Source organism: Protomyctophum bolini, assembly GCF_963924005.1.
Source record: "Protomyctophum bolini genome assembly, chromosome: 19".
Taxonomy (NCBI): Eukaryota; Metazoa; Chordata; class Actinopteri; order Myctophiformes; family Myctophidae; genus Protomyctophum; species Protomyctophum bolini.
In genome coordinates this window covers 29726232-29747577 of record NC_137880.1, presented here as the reverse complement: position 1 = coordinate 29747577, position 21346 = coordinate 29726232, and the positions used below count along the sequence as shown (strand labels likewise).

The 21346-nt window shown below is 40.6% G+C and overlaps 1 protein-coding gene across 2 annotated transcripts; it reads left to right on the top strand.

Moving 5' to 3' along the window:
- Positions 1 to 363: 363 nt before the first annotated feature.
- On the top strand, positions 364 to 20431 carry acp1 (acid phosphatase 1). Of its 2 annotated transcripts, none has more exons than XM_080790504.1 (6): positions 364 to 418; positions 2574 to 2647; positions 4096 to 4209; positions 9620 to 9681; positions 11048 to 11153; positions 19462 to 20431. In XM_080790504.1, the coding sequence occupies exons 1-6, from the start codon at positions 376 to 378 to the stop codon at positions 19537 to 19539; spliced, it is 477 nt and encodes a 158-aa protein (XP_080646630.1). In that variant the 5' UTR covers positions 364 to 375; the 3' UTR covers positions 19540 to 20431. The 2 variants fall into 2 exon arrangements, with proteins under 2 accessions (XP_080646630.1, XP_080646629.1); XM_080790503.1 differs by lacking the exon at positions 4096 to 4209 and adding an exon at positions 4285 to 4398 and having other exon boundaries at positions 370 to 418.
- The last annotated feature ends 915 nt before the right edge of the window (positions 20432 to 21346 follow it).

Below are 21346 nucleotides of genomic sequence, written 5' to 3'. Positions count from 1 at the left end.
ACAGGGTTTAATCAACCCCGTTATTACAACAAGCTTTTAAAAATATATTTTGGTGACTCAATCGATAATAGTTCTGAATGTAATTACCGGTACTTCCATTTGAAAGCAAAATGCAAATCCAGGCCAAGCGGGTCCTACGTGTCTATATGACATACATTCAGGTGACTTCATGCACTTTATGCATTTGAATGAAATCGAGTTAGAATATGTTACCAAATCAAATAATTATGTTATTAATATCGGGCCATTTGTTGCTTTTATATAGCAATTTAGATTGATATTATTTATGAAACCTCGCTCAGCGTGGGGAAATTATTTTTGATCAGGCATATATTGGCCATCCAAGGAACATGACACAGGACCCTTCAAAGCAACATGGCAGCCGGCAGTACCAAGTCAGTTTCGTTTGTGTGCTTGGGTAAGAAATGTCTTTTTAAACCCACACAGGTTTACTGAAGTATAAACACAAAGCAAGTTTGAATGTGTCAGTGTGTCATCATGACACACTGACACGTTCAAACTGCTTTGTGTTTGTGTGACGCATAGCCTTTTTAAATTAATGACAGTGCGTTATGTTGCTGTGTAGATTGTAAACGGTTTAGAAACTACTTATTACAGCTGTATTTTCCACCAGTTCTGAAAGTGACGACGAGAAGGATCCATAATTGTATTGTTACAAAACGGAGATATGCGCATAATGTCATTCCACGAAACCGGTAGCCTACGAATTGGACTTTCCCCCCCTTGAAAATAAATGACTAGCAGAAAAACATAATTTCTCATCTCAGGCATTACATTAATTTGTTTATATGGTATATATATATATATATTTAAAAAAAAATATATATATATATATAGAGTAATAAATTAACAACAAGCTTAAAAAAAATAGATGTTGGTGACTCAATCGACAAAATACACCGTGGAATAACTGATGCGTGTTACATAAGTTACATAACCAACGTCATGGTTATTGCCTTGGCCACCGGGAAACACCTTAATTAGGCGACCGGCCTCATCGCACCTATATACAGTATTACTGTAGATTCGATGAATATTCATGCTGGAATGGATCCATCATCCACAATATCTTCTCATACTAGATTCAGTCAGTCTCCCTATCTGACTCATGTGTATACCTTATGATTTCGTTTGTTGCATAGACGTGTATATTTGTATGTCTTTAAATGTTTTGATGAATTGAAAATGGAGGACCCTGATGTAAACAAGTCTTGGTACTTTTTCTGGTTTCTCTTAGCAGTTTTTGCGAACGCAGTGAGCACTTACTATGAGACCTAGCAGATCATGTCTGTGTGTGTGTCTGTCTGTCTGTCCGTGTGTCTGTCCCGCTATCCAAATATGGAGTGTGTTGCATCAGCAATCACTCAGCTCCATATATGGGCACAAAAGGGGCCAGGTCCACTCGTTCGCGCGTCTTACTCGTTGTATTGACCTGTACCTTCGTTGAACTGTACCCATTCTACAATCTGTTAATAAAATGTTCAATCAACCAACTCCTTCAAAACCACTCTCAAAAGATCACATAGGCCTACATGTTGGCGTTGCTGCCTGCAATTTGAAACTGGCCCCAGTAAAAAGTCAAAGCTCCCCCAGAACTTTTTACTGAACATAATATCATTGCATAGTACTGTATATTTGTATGTCGTTAAATGTTTCAATTAATTGAGTATGAATGAAGGACCCCAATGGAAACAAGCCAATAGGCTTTCTTGGGTTTAAATCCTCTTAGCAGACTGAACTGTACTTTCTTGTGCCTTTTTATGCAAACCTTTGAAGTATTCAATCAATCAATGATTCCTTATTCTTCCAGGCAGATGTTTCTGTAATATGTAAGAAAAGAACACATGTGAAGTTGGCCGATTGGTCAAGGCTCCAAAAAACGTGTCCAGAGATCCAAAGTTTGGGGTGTTTTATTTTTTCCAAAACTAATCGCTTTTTGAGTGGTGCAGCCACTCCAAGGATCAGCAATGTGTGTCCCTTTTTGTATGTACGTTTAGAGTACCAACAGGTGACAAAGTGGCGACAAAGTGGCTACTTTCTTAGCTTACGCATGTTTCATGATAAATGTTTTTATGTGATGTATTCCCATGCTTTTTTGTTCTTGCTTAATGTAAGTCGCTCTGGATTAAGAGCGTCTGCTAAATGCCTAAATTGTAAATTGTAAATTGTTGTGCACAGGTGCCTGATGGGAAGTTGAGTTTTTAGTGTAACACCAGTAGTTTTTAGTGTAACACCAGCATAGAGCACAGTGCCGTACAGACTGCGGTGTAGCACATGCACAGGTGCATGATGAGAGGCAGTACAGTACAGACTACATAGTCCGACAGCCAATAGTCCGACAACCAATATTCCGGCACCCCAACAGCACCACTCAGTTCAGACGGGTCTGATTTTTTCATGTATCATTTAGACAAATGCATATAGCTCGTCAATATTTATGATTGAACAGCACAAGGTCTGGTCAAGGTCACAAACATGTACTTAAAACAATTATACATTAGATTGAAATGTTCCCATGTTCATGAAATTGTTTCTTGGTTTGTTTGGAACAGGGAATATCTGCAGATCCCCCATTGCAGAAGCAGTCTTCAGAAAGATGGTAGCAGATGCTGGTGTGGAGGATAAGGTATGATCATTAAGACCAATCGGACGGGATAACTCTACAATAGAGGCCAATATTGTTAGTCGTCAGTGTGTTTTACAAAATATTATTTATTTATTTTGCTATGATTGTAATAAAACTTAAATAAAACTTCTGTTCAATTCAGTTGTACAGGGTATTTATTTATTGTACCCACCCAGTCACACCCCATCTGCACTGCCAGTGATGCCAATGAGGAAATCTAATTAAAATACATGTTTTTTTTCAATGAGACTGTCCTGATGTACTGCGAGCGACAACGCGCCGTGCAGCGCTGTCGTCCATCCCTCCTATTTTCGCTCGCAGAGTCTCTTATTTGAACGAGGTTTCGCGGCCCCAAACACTTTTATTGGTTGAGAGATGTACACACAAGTATTTATTGGTTATTTGATGGCCGACACTCCATATCAGAACAGTTCTTTGCGCGGTATCGTTATCGTAAGGCTCGCTCCTTGCCTGTGCAGATGAGGTGTCATGCTGTCCTAGTCCTACAACTATTTCAAAAGCATTCCATTAATGATCAGCAGAGATTTGGCAGCTTAAAACATCTTTTATATCTTTTTAAACAGCAATGCTGAACCAAGGTAATTTCTAGAGACATCACAGATTAAGAAACTATATTGAACTAACTGCATTAAATTGCATGATACTTTACCTTACCAAGATACAGACTATAATGTGACTTAAGATCAACTTGATTGAACCCTGGGGGTTAGTTGATACTTGATTACAAACTTATTTAAAGGAATACAATTCTGTAGCATTTCTTTCTTTTAAACATCACATAGCTAATTCCTTTATATTTTATGTAGTTAATAACTACAGTGCATGAGTGTGAGACTGCAGAAAGTTGGTTGTATTGTGTAAAAGTGTAGCTAGCTGCTGGTTGCAAAGTAAAAAAATAATAATTGAGTGCATATGGTATGATTTAAATGAATGCCCAGCAAGTGTTGGATAAATTCAAGTGTTTGTGTCACTAATAAATGGGCCTGTCACAATTATTACATAATTGCCTAATCGCAATTATTTGATGCATAAACATAATCAAAATAGAGGACAATAGCAAGCTCAAAATGTGCCACGAGATGATTATGTTTGAGCTTTTAGATCAGCTATTCGCACTATTCATATAAAGTGAGTATAAAGTTATTAAATAATTACGTTATTTAGCTTTTAGGCGTCGTAAACAATTTGACAAACAGAAATGTAATTTTTATTTATAATGTTCAAATGTTCAACAATAAAATTAAATCGTTTATTATTTGAGCGACAATTAATTGTCAACTAAAATGTCATAATCGTGACAGCCCTACTAATAAATCTGTTCTCAAGAGCCCATCTCATAGTATGCTGTGGAGTGGGATTATGTATTGTTGTGTGTGTACAACTGCGTGCGTGCGTGCGATAAATGGATCCTCTACTACTCTGTCTAGTGGAGGATAGACAGTGCTGCCACCTCCACCTATGAGATAGGCAACCCTCCAGACCACCGTGGCCAAGCCTGCATGAAGAGCCATGATGTGCCCATGAGGCACGTGGCCAAGCAGGTACGCCCACCCAAGTCAACCACCTGTTTTAGCAGCAGCTAGCCTTTCCCCCCTCTGTGTTTTCTGTTATTGCAGTGGGTGATAGACAGTGCTGCTACATCTGACTGGAATACAGGCAGTTCGCCGGATGCTCGTGGTTTGGCCTGCCTAAGGGAACATGGCATTGAGACCAACCACAGGGCTCAACAGGTACAGCCGGTTGTCCCGGGGGTCCTCTTTCTTGACATATGTTTCTCTAGTATGGGCAGGGTATACAGAATGTCATGTTGTTAAAAGGGTAGCTAGCTACTGAACTGGGCATATCCTATCCACATCATAAATGCATAATACTTATCTATTATATCAAAATGATCACACTTGTATGAAGTGAGGGCCGGGGTGCTCTTATCGTCATACATCGTCATAGATCATCTCAAATTTGTTACACACAACACAAAGACGGGCATAATCCAACACACAAAGCTGGGCACATTCTGTGCTCAGCCAATCATATCATCTAAAATTTGGTACTCACAAACACACAAAGCTGGGCATAGGAGTGCCCCTCAAAGTATTTTAATATTATTTATACCAATAGGAATATGAAATTACAGTGTTTATCTACTGACCTGTGATTTTGTTTCAGAGATATGAAATCTGTGTTCAAGATTTGCATTTGCTTTCAAATCCTTAAAGACTAATTTGTAGAATGGTGTTTGCTGTAGATAACAGATTTTTATAGCCAAGCCCCATTCACACCAAGAAGCTTCTGCGAAAAACAGTTTGTCATCCTGTCTACATAATAGGAAAAGCCAGAGTGTTTTATAGCCAAATATGCTTGCTCTCTCACCACGTCACCAGAAATATGGAGGAGTCTCACCCAGTGCAGTGGATCTGCAGTCTCATTCATTTATCTCTGTGCAAGCCCAGTCAGTCAGGCACTAAACTAATCTCTTCAAAGTAGGGATGGGGAGGCTCAACCCTTGGCCCGAAGCCAGGCAAATCCACAATCCTCACAATGAACTTTGACATGATGGACAGAGAAAGAGGGCAATGGAAGAATATGGAGGGCTATTCTTTCATTAGGTCAGCCTCTCTTTTAGTCTCCCCCGACTTGTGTGTTTTCTGAACTTTGCTGAACTTTTACTGCTGCCAGTATGCAGACAGGCCAGCCAAAGAGCAGACCATTTGGAGACTGTGCTGGTCCCACAAAAACAAAATTTAGATGCTTTATGACGCAAGCACACTACAATGCACTTCATAATAGATTATGTGGAGCAATTTGGCGCTTATCAGACACCTCTGGCTGGATGTTAGAGTTAATGGATGTGAAATTACAACTTCACATTCATCGTGACTTCAAATCAGCCTCATCTGAGGAGTGAACAAGGAAGGAAAACAAAAAAATAAAGGGGTATTTACTTGCAAGCCATAAAAATTGGTCCTTTACAGTGTGTGTTTGTGCATGCGTAATTGCGTATGGAGGCAGTACAGTAACTAAAGGAAACTGTGTGTGTGTGTGTGTGTGTGTGTGTGTGTGTGTGTGTGCGTGTGTGTGTGACGTGTGCACTGTAGCACCCAAGAAGTTGTTTACGTCCGTAGTTAATTTGATAATCTTATTACAAGTATAATTTTTCCCACAATTGTGCAGCTCTAGTCAAGCCAAGATGATGGATAGAGAGCTTTAAATTTGGTCAGACAAGTTGGTGTCTGCACCGCAAGGCAATACGATCAATTTGTTTAATCATCTGAAATTCAAATACAAAGTAGTCTATGACCAAACGATAACGAGGAGCAAAAAGCTGAAAAGAAATACAAATCTAGAAAAAACACTATTAAAAAGACATTTATGACGTTATTAAATAAAAACAAAAGTTCAATAAATGCTCAGTGTTTCCCAAGTCAATAATAATCGTGACCTCAATAACACACACACGCATACACACACACACACACACACACACACACACACACACACACACACACACACACACACTGCTATAGTAAAAAGAAAGTTCTTTAATCCTTAATTCTGGATTGGTCCACAGATGCAAGTAACATCCATCTACACTACAGTAGTTCAGAGAAACCCTTAAGATGGAGCAGACAGAAATAAATCTTACCTGTGTGAACTTAGCGGTGCAACTATACATTTATTGTTATAGTTATTGTACAGTGCTCTGTTCTTTATTGTAGTGTACTGTGCTCTGTACTTTGATTATTTTAAGAAAGAATCTTCGAGAAATGAGTTACCGTGTGGTTGTCCCCGGGGGCCCCCGGAACATCCGGACCCCCAGGAACATACCCAGGGGGCCAGCCCTGTTTCGGCGAGCCTTCCCGCATGCGAAACGGTCGAGAGATGACAGAGTTACTGTGTTGCAGCTTCCCGTGCTTGGACAGACACGGACACGTATACATACATGGGGACACGCATAGTTGCGTAATGGAGTGTAGGCACCGCTCCAAAAAATACAATCTGAGAAGGATAATTTAAGACACTTTAGTAGTATTCACCGTCACAGAATGTTCCCTTTTTAATCAATGAAGGGTGGCTCCACTGTACGCGTGCCGCGTGCGTGCCGCGTGCGTGCGTCACCATTAAAATTTAACCGGTTCGTTTTTTGACGCACGCGACGGAGACGCAACGCGCCCAGTGGAGCCCTGGCGTTAGACACTCCCACTTGGACACTTTCCAGCCGGGCTCATTCATTCCAATGTAAACATCATGGATTTTACACATTACATACTGGTTCGTTTTTGGAACCAGACCTTCCAAAGGCCTGCCATATGCACTGGAAAAATATGTGCGTGGCATTTCTGTTTTAAAACAATGTTTTATCATATAGGAAAACTATTGGTGGAGAGGTTTGTCTAACGGTTAACCCATGTTATGCTTAGCTGTGATTGGACCATAGCAGTTTGGGGAGCGGCTTAGCTATAGGTCAATAGAGATCACGATTCGCGAAAACATAGGAGTAACTAAAATTAATTGGACAGCCAACTAATGCTGCACGATTCTTCACAAAATGAGATTGCATAGGTGTCTGAATCTAGATCTCTGATCTTTTTTCGATTAATTGTGCAGGACTAATGTGAAGCAATTAAGGGAGAAGCCCCCCCCCCCCCCCCTTTGAAAAAATTGTCCAGATGTCACAAAATGTGGCATATACGGTACATGATCACTGGAGTCATTTGACAAAACAGCATTTTGTAATTATTAATTATTATCTTCCAAGTTATTTGGGATAGGCCTATTTCCACAAATCATTAACACATCATCCAATCAACCCACATTTTGAATTGTGTATTGAGGGGCCTCTATAGAAAGCACTGCCATTTTCTCTTCTGTTCAAAGTGGGCACCACAAATGCCTAAAGTTGAACTGAATGTTGTAGAAATGCTATATTTCCCAGCAGGTTAGGTCACAATGGTTGGAATCCAAGAAATCACATAATCACAAAATTGCCTAGTTTTATATTTATAACTTCATATATTTCTGTGTATTAAAATTGCTCTCAACTTGAACTGTGGACTCCCAACACATTCCTCATGCACAGTAACAGCCTCCCTGCTTAGCTGTCAGTCAAGCATTTGAGAAATCTAACCAGGGCCTATGTCTGCCTCATGGGAGGGTTCACATAAGGCTTTCAATGTGTGTGTGTGCAACTGTGCATGTGCGCGTGTGTGTGAGTGAAAGAGAGAGATATAGGTTGAAAAAGAGAGATCAACATGTACAGTTATTACCACCATGTCTCTGAGACAGTGTGTAACAAATGACTTGTGACAGCGTGCCGAGTATGCATGCATTTTTATATTTGTTTATCTGATCTTTGTGTTGTGATGTAAAATGCAGCCATACAATAGAGCGTATGCGCAATGCACTTGCATAAAATGAGTGGCAAATCGAGTGGTAAAGTGAGTTTATCGTTTAATCGTTTAACCCATTCTGACCGGGCACCCATTTTGGTGTTAGCATCATGTTATGCTTTAGCTATTGAAAAATAGCAGATCTACAAGCTCATATCGCGCCACCGAGTGGCGCGATACGAGCTTGTAGGTCTGCTATTTTTGAAAAATTCGAAGAACGACTGACATTTTTAGAATCTGATCTCAGGTCAGAATGGGTTAATCAGACCAGTGTGTGTCCCGTGGAAACCTCGTATGAATCTGATCTCAGGTCAGAATGGGTTAATACAATCTCAGATAGGACTTTTCTGTTTGGATGTAGGGTCTGTCCAGGCCAGAAAGTATTTTTTTTTCCCACTCCGTAGGTGTTCCCGCATAACTTCCGGGTATGATGATGTCACGACTCAGCATACCCTCTATTCCAGAGGCTGTAATTGGAAATACAGAATGCAAACATTTTTATTCGTTTAGAATCAAAGCAAACGGTTCTCAAACTTCTCATTATGCGACCCATCCAGTTCTCTAGCGTTCCCTTAATTGGCCAAGGTGTCTGTCAAATCAGCTTTGTCTTGACTTTATCTAGATGGGGCTGCTAGAGCTATTGAGAACAGTTTACTCCGTCTGTCACTAGCCTCTTTCTTCTCTCCTCAGCCTCATACTTTCCTAACCTTCTCTTCAACATGCCTCTAAATCAGGCGTGTCCAAACTTTTTTCTGAGGGGACCAAATTAGAAAATATGAAATCGTCCAAGGGCCAACTACATCTCCTACCTATCATAATGTGCTTTTGGCTCCATATTAAAGTCACATACAAATGCATTGTATTTCAACAATTTTATTTCATCAATATCAAATATCGATGGTCTTTTGTCAGGTTTGCTGTGAGCCAGTCAAAATTGTGCCGTGGGCCGCAATTGGCCCGTGGGGAGGACTTTGAACACTGCTGCTCTAAATTCAAACTCCTTAACAACTACTTAAGAGGCTGTGGTTGCTGCTTGTTTCATTGAGTCATCGCCAGCCCTGTTGGAAGCTGTTTCACAACAGCCCTCCACACAGATGTGCTGCTTTGATTCCTTTCATAACTCTGTTAACACAATCATGCGCAAAAGAGCAAGGAGTATGGTGCAGAAGGAGAGGCCAACTGGAAAAAAAATCTGAATATTCTCTCTGTTGATATCAATGAAAATGCACTACACGTCCTAGCAACCTGTCGGTTGGATTAGTTATGACGTCGTAAGGTCTGAACCAGGTAAAGGGTCTAACCCCCCCCCGCTTTTATCCTCTCTCTCACTCTGAGATCTTGGGCACCCTGCCAAGTTTTCTATGAGATCAGAATGGTTTTTAAATGTCCGTTCTGAGCACTATGCTCATCCTTTGCGATTAAAAAAACAAATAAAATCAAAGCAGCAGATATCGGGGACCCTGCCTGAATGCCCTGAAATAAATAATGCTTAATACAGTGTGATGCCTGCTCAGCAAGTGCCAACGTTGACCATTGTTCTGTTTTGTTTCCCTCACTCTTCTAGGTGACTAAGGAAGATTTCATCAGCTTTGACTACATCCTGTGCATGGACGAGAACAATTTGAGGTATGCGTATTTTGGACTCAGTCCCAGTGTTTTGAGTTTCTGTGGGTGTGTATCACAGTTGGGAGAACAACTTCCATGTGGACATGGTGTTTGAAAAACGTCTAGCCTATGCTGTGGCATTGCATGGTCCTAGTTGACTGCCATTCAAAAGGACTTACTGCTCAGTTTCAGAGTAACCAAAACTAACCAACTTGGACTTTGGTCATTGTGATTATCTGCTCATTTATTCAACCTTGAAGTGAATGTGAGTTGAATGTCCAAATGGTTTAGACTTTGTTTTTTGACACTTCCAAAAAAATACACTTGAAGTCTGTCTGTGAGTATCCCATTCTATAATTCAGACCGTTGAAACATCAGCGGTTTTGTTGGCTCTGAAAATAAGCCTGGTTTGGAAGAGGTCGGTATGTGTTTTATGTCCTCATCAGTGCAGAGAAATGACCTAGAAAATAACCCACAGTGGACATGTGCCAGTCTTTCAAATAACACATCTGTACACGAAAATCACTGAAAAACATCAAACCTATATGTAATGTGTAGGTGAAGGTCTCCCTTTAATGAGCAATATCCTTCCTTAAGCTCTTTCCAAGGGGAGGGACTTTTGCTACTTTGAACGTTTAAGGATCATTTTGAGATCACATGCCTATAGCGGATCTGATCTGTAAGCAGCTTACTGAGTTCCTTGGATGCCTTGTCTTTGCTCTTTGGGGGCTGTTATTTCCCCCCTTTCCTTCCCTTTTCCCCCCTCCACATGTGTTAAGCTGACCAGAACGAGAAATAGAGACCAGTCTTAAAATGGGGCCTCGTCCATGACTTTAGCAATCTCTGCCTCATTGTTATCAATTAGTGAAATGTGCTTAATTCTTGACCCTTCCATTGAGCTTTTTATGAATTAGGCCAAGGTTGAGATTTTGTCTTAAATAGCACTAAATATTAGATTTTCATCGTGGGGTAACGGTATCATGGAGATTCCTGTTATTTTTCTCAGATCCAAGTAAGTATCTATGTGTAGACACTACAGTGGAAAAGTACCCATCTGTTGACACTGGAATCATGCCTTATAAAGTCCTAAACGTCCCCTGTATTGATGTCTCGCGTTGTTTGCTAACTGTCATAGTAGGCTACTATAGCTTCTCTATATCCTGGCCTGTTCCTATGCATTTATTGTATTGTATGTCCAAGCTATTGTAATAGTGGTCAGGAGGATCAGGATTACAGTTTCTATCTACATATTGGACACCGTATTGAAATGTCCATCCGTTTTATTCTTTCTGACATACAGGATTATATTCTGTCTGGGCCCAAACACATATTGTATAGGAGTTGTCATTCCTTCCAATTTTGTAATCTGTTTTCTCTCTGTGTGCAGCGACCTGAAAAAGAAGGCTAACTCCGTGAAAAACTGCAGAGCAAAGATTGAACTCCTTGGTTCATATGACCCCCAGAAACAGTTGATCATCAAAGACCCATATTATGTAAGTCTTGCCTTTTTATGAGGAGCATAATGATGATAGTGGATTCCCACACCCTTAACCACTTAATCCCTACAGTAGTTCTCAAACTTTTTATCCCCATAACTCTCACTCTGAGAGTGTAAACATTTGTACGTTGGATCCCCCTCAAGGAACTTGATGATAAAATTGTTTTTTTTTTCACCCAATAAAATAGGGTTAGTTTTATTTAAATCTTGATCCCCATACTAGCAATAAAAATAGAGCATTGCAGTCCCGCCCACTTTCAGAATGACGAGGGCACCAGGAAATAATTCCCCATTCGGTTTCCCCATAGACGTTAGCAAAAGTATTTATTTAAAGACATTTAAGCCTCGGACAAAGCCAACAGCCGAGTTGACAAATGATGACATTAAACAGTCAAACAATCAAAATTGAGCTGTACAGGGTGAGAACAAAAAAACATCAACAATTAAAGTATGCAAGTGCAACAACAACAAAAGTGCAACAGATCAAGACACAAACTAAAAGTTAAGGAATACATTTTTAATTTTAAGAAGGTATTCAAAAGAAATATAGAAGGGCAGGCAGTTCCAAAGCCTAGGATCAGCAGCAGCAAAGGCGCGGTCGCCCCTACTCCTTGTTAGCTGACCTCAGTGCCCTTTGTTTGGTGTAGGGCTCCAAAAGTTCTGACAAATATAAAGGGGCCAGGGTGTGCAGGGATTCTGAAAGTGACAGGGAGCCAGTGCAGTGTAGCTAAAACTGGAGTTGTGTGCTCTTGCTTTTTTGTGCCAACGAGTAGGCGAAGCAGCCGCGTTTTGTACCAACTGCAGGTGCCTGAGTGTGGACTGGTCAATACCGGAGAGGATATAAAAGCATGGATTGCCATCTCCAGCTGTTTGGGTGGGAAATGAGGTTTAACTGTGGCCCAAAAAGCTGCTTTTTACTACAGAGCTTATGTTTGTTGAGGCTGAAGGTACTGTCAAGGGTGATGCCAAGGTTTTTGACGGAGGAGCAGATGTTTGAGCTGAGGGTGAATGGAGTAGTGTTATTGGTGAATGGAGTCCAAAAAATATGACTTCAGGTTAAAAGAAAAACAGTTCAAAAGTAAATATTGTGCTGTTGGACAATAGTTGTGACAGCGAGGCTGTCATTCATTGTGCTTGCCCAATCAAAATGTTTATTCAGTCCAGGCCTTATAGTTTTGTCATTTTAGGTGCAAGGCCACTTGGCTTTTGGACGGTTTCAGTTTTTTTAGGGCACAAAGGCCAAATACCAGGACAGCAAGGACATCAAATAAAACAATGATGAATATGTGCCTGTGGAATGGGGAACCCGGGTTCGCCTCCCGGCCGAGGCTTCTTTTTTAAAATGTTTTTTATCCCACAATTTTACAACCCATTTTTTCACCCAGTGTCAATTATCGAATGTAATCCTGGGCGCTACACTTCCTCTGCCAACCTGGGGGGGCAGCGAACTGACCTCATGTTTCCTTCTAAGCATTAAGAGTCCAAGCTGCTTCTTTTCACCCGACAGGGGAGAGTTTCCCCACGGTGCTGCCGTGCTGCGTTGCTACTCTCCCATTGGGCCATGGCTCTTTAGTTGACTGGTAACGTACGTGCCTGTGGAGTGGGGAACCTGGGTTCGCCTCCCGGCCGAGGCTACAGTACTCCTATAGTGGCCTATAGCCAGCTTTCTGCGTCTGTGTGTACCGCGGAATTGAGGATATAAAGTGAGGACAGAAAAGTGTGTGTGTGATGATGTATGATGATAAGAGCACCCCTCACTTCACACGAGTGTGATTTTTTTTAATACATAGTATGAAATAAAGGAATGAATGTTGAATACAAATAAAGCTGCTTATTTCACAAAAGCTCAAACTGTGTGGCCATGGACTTCCTGTCCTAGTACAGTGCTTTTCACAATTTTTCACATATTGAAGCAATGAACCCAAACCTGGCAGCACAACATCTGTGTTCCTTTTCCTATTACTTATTACGAAAAAAAAAGCATTTGTCTAAACATTCTATTCTTTTGATCCTTTACCAATGAGGCTTGGCTATTGTTGCTAAATAAGACAGATTTACAAGCCCGTTTTCTGACCTTGTGAAAAAAGGCAGTACATGTGTGAACATGAACACAGCACATTGAACTTAAGGCTCAACACATTGAACTTAAGGCTTAAGGTGATTATATTTTGAATACATAATCTCACTGTCAGTTAAATAAATGAGGGGAAAAGGCTGTTTGCTTCACAAGCAATAATGTCTGTGTCGCAAGGCAACACATTGTGAGGTTGTAGATTGGCTATTTTTGACACTTGTATGTCAAAGTATAGTATAAACTAGAAAGTATTGTTTAACGGGGGGTATGTCATGTGGTGTGGGAGTTTTGGAGCTTGAAATTTACAAATGTTTTATTATCAAAATATACTTTGAGCTGGGCTATGGCTCAATAGTCCAGGCACCTCTGCTGGTAATCCAGTCTGGCAGTGTGCCGCGGGTTCGAGGTTTTGTATTTAAAAAATCTGCAAAGTAAGAATAAACTAAAGCTGTCAAATTATGTAATTGTAGTGGAGTAGAAGTAACAAAAATGGAAAATAATTAATTATAAGCACTTGTATAGTACTTGAGTAAATGCACTTAGTTACTTTGCAATGACTGACAGGCTTTACTAATTGCTACAGTGCAGGGACATGGGTTGATATTAATGGTTTTAACTCAAAATGTATATTATCACACAGCTTAGATCTTTGGATTAAATCGCAGCAGACCCGTGCGAACTCCATAGCAAGCTGGGGCATTTTGGATTAATTGGAGAGGCTTAAGTGAGCATGCCGGTAGGTCAGTAAGGAGGGAGTTACAATAGTCAGGTTTTGACATGACTGATGTCTGGATAAGGAGCAGGGCTGACTCCTGGGTGAGGAAGGGTCTAATTCGTCGGATGTTATAGAGTGTAAACCTACAGGATCGAGTGACGGCTGTCATGTGTGCTTTGAACGAGAGCTGACTGTCCAGGACAACACAGAGGTGCTTGGCTGTTGGGACTGAGGTTACCAAGGCGTTGTCTATGGAAAAAGTTATTTCCCGCATGGGGCAGGACTTAGCTGGGAAGAAGAGAAGCTCAGTCTTGTCTGGGTTCAGCTTGAAGTGGTTAAAAGACATCACTGTGAGATGTCAGCCAGGCATGCAGTGATGTGCTCTTCCACCTGAGTAGCAGAGGGGGGGAAGGATTGAAACAGTTGAGTGTCATAGGCATAGCAGTGATAAGATAGATTGTGAGTAGACTCAGCAGAGATGACAGCACCAAGAGATTTAGTGCACAGAGAGAAAAGGAGGGGACCAAGTACAGATCCCTGTGGGGTAGGTCCGGTCGGTTGGGTAGGAGGAGAACCACTTTAGTGCCGTCCCGGCGATGCCTAGATCAGCTAGGGTATCCAGGAGCAGCTGGTGGTTCACTGTGTCAAATGCTGCTGACAGGTCTAGAAGAATCACGACTGCAGAGTGGGAGGCAGCCTGGGCAGCATGTAGTGCTTCTGTGGCTGCAAGGAGTGCAGTTTCCGTGGAATGGGCTGGTTTGAATCCTGACTTTGAACAACCTGCTGGAATCTAGCAGGTTGTTCTATGAGAGATGGAGAGAGAGCTGGTTAGAGACAACACGTTCAAGAGTTTTGGAAAGAAAGGAAAGGAGTGATACCGGTCTGTAGTTCTTGAAATCTGAGGGGTCAAGAGTTGGTTTCTTTTTTTTGTGGCTTTCGCCTTTATTTTATATATTTCATGGAGGGACAGACAGTAGGCTGACGGGAAATGGGGAGAGAGATGGAGGGAAGACATGCCGTAAAGGCCGTCGGTATCGGGAGTCGAACCCGCGGCACACTGCCAGACTGGATTACCAGCCAAGGTGCCTGGACCACTGAGCCATGGCCCAGGCCAAGAGTTGGTTTCTTGAGGAGTGGCGTTACTCTGGCTGACTTGAAGCCAAGGCAGATGGGACCCAGCCTGAGTTTACCGAGGTGTTGATGATGGAGGTGATGAAGGGGAGTGATGTATGGCATGTTTGGGTTAGTTTTGGTTGAGTCAGACGCTTCTGGCTTCTTTATGAAAATAAGGGTTGAACGGGGGAATAATATCGAAGTTATTAATTAATTCTGGCGGGTATTAATAGGAAGAGCACTTTCTGAACCACAAGGTTGTGGGATCGAATCCTGGCATAAGCAACTCAGCATATGAGCAATCTGGCTCCCTGGACTCCCCAATCTGGTTTACAAGGCCATTGTAAAAGACATAGACTTGTGTTCTTTGCTGTTTCTACCCTTTAAATGGCCATGGCCATTGACAATGCATTGGGCGCTTGAGGTTCGAAAACTGCAAATTATTTCAAAGTGAAAGTATGAAGAAGTTGTGATATACCAAAATCCTCCATTGCCTTTCATTATAATTTTAAAGTAAACTATTTCTAAAACTACAAAACATTTTAAATATTCATCATTCATTCATTCACTCACTCACTCACTCACTCATTCATTCATATTCAAGTTTCTAAGTGAAAGTGTGTAGGAGTAGGTTTTGAGCTCAGGATATTACAGTGACCCCACAAATAGGCTAATACATTTTACAGTGTTTAGAATGTTCTTGTGTTGAGTTGTTTTTATTATTGATATATTAAAACATTATACTATATATAAAGTAAATTGGAAGGTTCCCGTTTCGATCCCTGCCCCCCCCCCCCCCCCCCTTCATAGCCGAAATGCGTAGGTCGTAAAATGTTTTGCCTAGCTGAGCCATGAAAATAAGGCTTTTTAAACTTAACTGAGAGGAGTGCCTTGGATTTTCTTTGCGTTCGCCGCTTCTTTTCGAACTTGGATGATTGTCAGCCCACAGAGGAAGGAACTTGAATTTATTTATCTATTATTGAACCCTCGCCAACAAGCACCTGCTGGCCGTAAATGACGGATCACGCAGTGCTTCCTCTTCTTTCTATTAAAAAAATAACATATTGACAGGAAGGTAGCAGAGGAGAAAACTGAAGCAACAGAGCTGACGGGCATCAAGGCGCCTGTGGCCTCATGTCCTTAAGCCTTCACGGCCTCCATGAAATCACAGGCATGAACTTTTAAATTAAAGTGTATTATATTTACATATTTAATTGTGTTATGTATAACAATCTACCTAATGTAATATATAGAACTTGTTTTACAGCTGAAGTTTAATAGATTCTGACAGATATAACTGTTAACAAAATGCAGACGGAACAGAATTAGTATTCGGTTAGTTTTATCCGTATATCAGGTTCAGGTGCACGCAGTGTTTTTGGAAAACAAGTGCATTCATGGAAAACTATCCCCCCCCCACAGGGAGAGAGGATCATACCCAGGCGCAAGGCGCAGACAATAAAAGCAAATTGGAGCAAACTAGAGCTATATTCTTCATGCCAGGGAAATTATGGCTACCTCACTTTTCACACACACAACTCGTGTTCTCCTTCACTCACAGCCAGTAATCAGAACAGATGACCTGTATACTTAGGTCTAATCTTTCCTGTCTGGACACATCTTGTAAATATTGTATCATCCCCAAACCATTGTTTAATTCACATGACATTGATGTACCGGGTATGCCAAATTGTTTTATTTTTTATTTTTTATGGTCCCCATTTAGTTTGCCATGTCATGTTCCGTGGCCCATATAGCTTATTTCGACCTCAAATGCTTCCATCTGCATTTTGGAGGTTCTGCCAAACTCTTCGAACGTGGGGTCCTTGGCCATTTTGTGAAGCGTAAATTGGGTTCTTGAAAGATTGTGAAAATCAACAGAGGTAAAACCATAATCTTTGAGTGCTATAAAAATGCAATTAATTATAATGAAGACACGTTTGGCTTTGGGTAAGCGTTGGTGTTAGTCTGACGATAGGAAGTATATTATTAATGTGCACTAAAACAAGAGTTATTAAAATTTTAGGAATGTTAACGCGCACTTTAACTGCCTGTTTGGCTTGCACTGACTTTGCAGTGAGGTTTACATAATTCATATGACATTTTGATAATGCCCCGTATTGGACTAATAATCTGTCTGCATCACTGCGGCTTGGACTAATGATATGTCTGAATAACTGTGGCTTTTTATTAGGATTTTTGGAAATGGCAATATGGAATTCTTTTGATTGAATTTATACAAAAAATATTAGTGACTGAGGTGGAAGGAGAAGTTGTGGTTGACCACAGACGTTTATGTGAATGCAGTCAATCTTATCAGCATGTCGCTATAGCTCTGGATTTGGTGTTAACGTGGTGTTAACAACTTGAGCGTTTTCCCGTGTGCGTGTATTTGTGTGCCTCTGGTAGCCAACAGAACTACAGGCCTGCAACTCGTGGTTTTGGAGTCATGTAAGAACTTGGGAGGCTCAACAATATTGGGCTGCGGTCCCTCACCAGTGGCCACAAACATGGCAAGAAAGCCAAGCTAAGGAGCGCGGAGCCTGTGTGTTAGGAGGATAAATGGAAAACACAAGTTTTCCTAGTCCAAGCGTGAGGCCGATGTCAAGTTGGGAAATGGAGCATTACTTCTGGGTAGGTGAAGGTGCGTCACTGCTTTGCTAGTTTGCTTGACGTTCAATGTATGGATTCACAGAATATGCCACAGCAACTGTCAGTTTCTAATAAGCGGGTAACGGGTATTTCTCTGATTCTGTTTGTATTGGGGCAATTAAATGTAATAGGTTCACTTAGTCTAAAATGTGATTCACTTTAACAATGGCTGCTAATGTGACATGTTAATGTTAAATTGCAAAAGCATAACATTTAGTTTTTTCAAGACAACAGAATTAAAAAGTAAACGTTTAATTAAATATTACAAAACAAATACAGTACATATTTTGATGGCCTTTTAGCAAAGACATTACTAATACACAACGGTACACAAAAGTCTCTCAAAGTTCACAAACTCACACACTACAATCACAACACTAAACTAACAATAGGAAAACTGAACTCTAACTAAAACTTAGAGCAAACTCTGACAAACTAAACCACGAATGATGATGATGATCCAGTAAGAGTCCACTCAGGGCAATTGGGAGTAGTGGTAGGAACTCAGGACTGGCAGAGGGAAATGAAGGCAAAACTGTAGTTTTAGACATCATGGAGCCCATGGACACATGGATACTGAAATATCTGAAAACACATATTACCCACATAAAAACCCCAGGAAAGTGACCCTGCAATTAATCGGAGATCGGATATCGGTCATAATTTCATAATCATGCATCCCTAATTCTAACCGATTGGGAAGGACAAACTAGGATATTTTGATCTGGATTCTGTATATAGCCCTACATGCAATATAACAAGACGGGGTATAATGGCAGTGTGCCTTCAACCATACGTCCATAGACTCCATACCCATTGAGAGAGAAAGTCACATGACAAGCATAGACTCCCATTGTACGAATGGAATGCGGAAGTTCTCATTCTATCTCAATGAGAAGGTTCCAATGTTTAGAACCACAGCTCATAGAACCCCGCTTTGTGGTGAGATTAAAGCGTAACGCAACTCTCTTCTATGGCTCTGACCTCAACGTAGATCTTGGACCTCATTTGGCCAGTCTACTGTATGACCACCTCTGTATCTATGATGTATGACTTGGGCCAGGTTTCAGCCCGATCCCACTGCCTTTGACCTCTATTATAAAATTTACGTTAAATGTTTTTTTTTAAATTGTTGTTGACTGATCCATGCAGTGGTTTGTACGATTTACTCTGGACAAACAGACTTGCGCACGCTGGTGCACACACACTGACACACAGGTGCTGTGTCATCGTTCCGACAGGGAATTATTTCCGACACATACGTGGCCTAAATACCACTAGGTTAATAAACAAACGGCAGTTGTTTACTTTATGTTCAGACATCGTCATCATGATGAAGTCCACAAGATGTTCACATATTTTTGCAGGTCCCCAATTTCACCGTTACATCGCTGTGCTGGAGAACGGAGGAAGCTTAAAATGCTATGTTACGACGGGTGCAACGACTTAAAATTATCCAACTGGCAGTGTGAAATTTGGCGCTGATCAGAATTGTGGTTTGTGAGATTACCTCCGGACAAACTGATCTGGTAGACTGAATAGCCTCTTTAAGAGCCATGCCGTATCCAGAGTGGATTTAATTGCAAGGGTGGTTATTCATCCTGTTGACCACAAGTAAAAAAATATATATAATAATAATTAATGTAATTAAATGAATGTAATTGTGTTTTTGTGGCATTCGAATATTTTTTTGAATATCTTAAGCATTTCTTTAGAATTCATCTCTTTTTCATATCTGTCCCCATGAAGGGAAGCGATGCAGACTTTGAAAAGGTGTACGAACAGTGCCTGAGATGCTGCAAAGGATTTTTGGAGAGCACTGACTAACGGCCACGGTGTGACCTCAGATGACCGGCGCCAGGAATCACCCTCACATACTGCAGTTGCAAATGCGTTGGCCGTAATAAACGGCGCTTTACTGTGATTTAAAAAGTCAAATTTATACTGTAGATTCAGAACAATGGGTTTCTCACCGAAAATAATAAATTGACAAGCTAATAACGTCAGTTATTTTAACCCATTTCGACCTGAGGACGATTCTAAAAATGTCGAAAAAGCTACAGTATGTTTCTGTCAGTCGTTCTTCGATTTTTCAAAAATAGCGGACCTACAAGCTTGTAGCGTGCTACTCGGGGGCACGCTATGAGCTTGTAGATCGGCTATTTTTCAATAGCTAAAGCATAACATCATACTAACACCAAAAGGGGTTCCCGCCCAAAATGGCTAATGTCATGTGATGCACTATAAATTAAGCTTTACATGTGTTTTAAAATAATAATAATATCAGTGTTTTAGAACAAAGCCTTTTAGGAGTTTGTTGAGTGTTAATTCAAGCCATTTTCTGCGTCAATAAAATAAATATAACCGAATATTTCCATTCCAACTTCAGACATAATCCTAAGTAGCGCCGTCTCAATACACAGTCATCAGACATCCAGATACCATTGAGATGATTTTGCATGACCAGAGAGGTCTTTGGGGATCATAGGGCAAGGTTAAAGGCTGGGACTGAGGTCAAAGTTAATTATAGTCTAAATGCTAATCCTAGTTTGGTTTTGGACTTTCTTGGTCCATTCCTACTTGGTTTAGTTACATTCTTGACATTACTGTTATTTTTGTTTGGAATATTTTGCTTCATGCCAACCTCTGTCTGTTGTAACAAAAATGTGTTTTATTAACCCAGCTGTTTGACACCTATGCATTTGTTCCCTTTTTTTTTTTAAATAAAGGATTGGCCAAAAAAAAGAGAGAGGATCTGTTCTGTGTGAAGCCTGAATGACTCCAAAGCAACAGGGCTCTTTCCTATGCAACTACCACTAACTTCAGAATTGTTGCAGGTGGAACATGCATGGCACAACTTACAAGTCATAAAGATATAATTTGAATGAGAAATGCACTCCTCTCCATTAGCAACTGTTGTTGTGCTCTTTGGCTTCACTCAAGCTGCTAGTTGTCAGCAGTAAAAACCCTGGTAATGGGCAGCTCCCAGGTATGACAATGTGTCTACCTAAGTATGCAGGAGGGCATTACTAGGTCACATTTGTAACATGCACTATATTAATTTAGCATCCAATCAAAGGAAGAAAAATCTAGATCACAACCATTTTTGACTGACAGGAAAAGCCTATATTGAAGAAAATATGAAAAGGGCTGTCTAGGTAGGACAGTATTGTGCTTTTAGAATCGGACAACTCATGCATTGTTAACAGTAAATGCTGTGCCAGATGGCCTGTACAAACACCCTGTCATATACAAGTGTATGACGACTGCAGAATTCTGCCTAATTCTGAAGCGTTCCGTACACAGAATGAGAGTTTGCTTGCGTTATCGTTTTAAACATAAACAATTGAATGTTTATATACCAATATTTGTTTTCTCAAATACTCATTCTGCTGAAGTCATGTCCTGTTTTGAGAGAACTGCTAGATTCAGGTCTGAGAAACATTGCCTAATATTTGCTTGCAAATGACCCCACATAAAAATCATTGTTTTTACTTTTTAAAAGTGTTTCTTAAAATAACAAAGTCTTGCAGGTACTTTTAAAGTTTCATTTTAAAAGTCCTTCTGACAATAGGCTAACAATACAAAACAAAGACCACTCATATTTGTACCAATCTTATAATTTATTTAAATA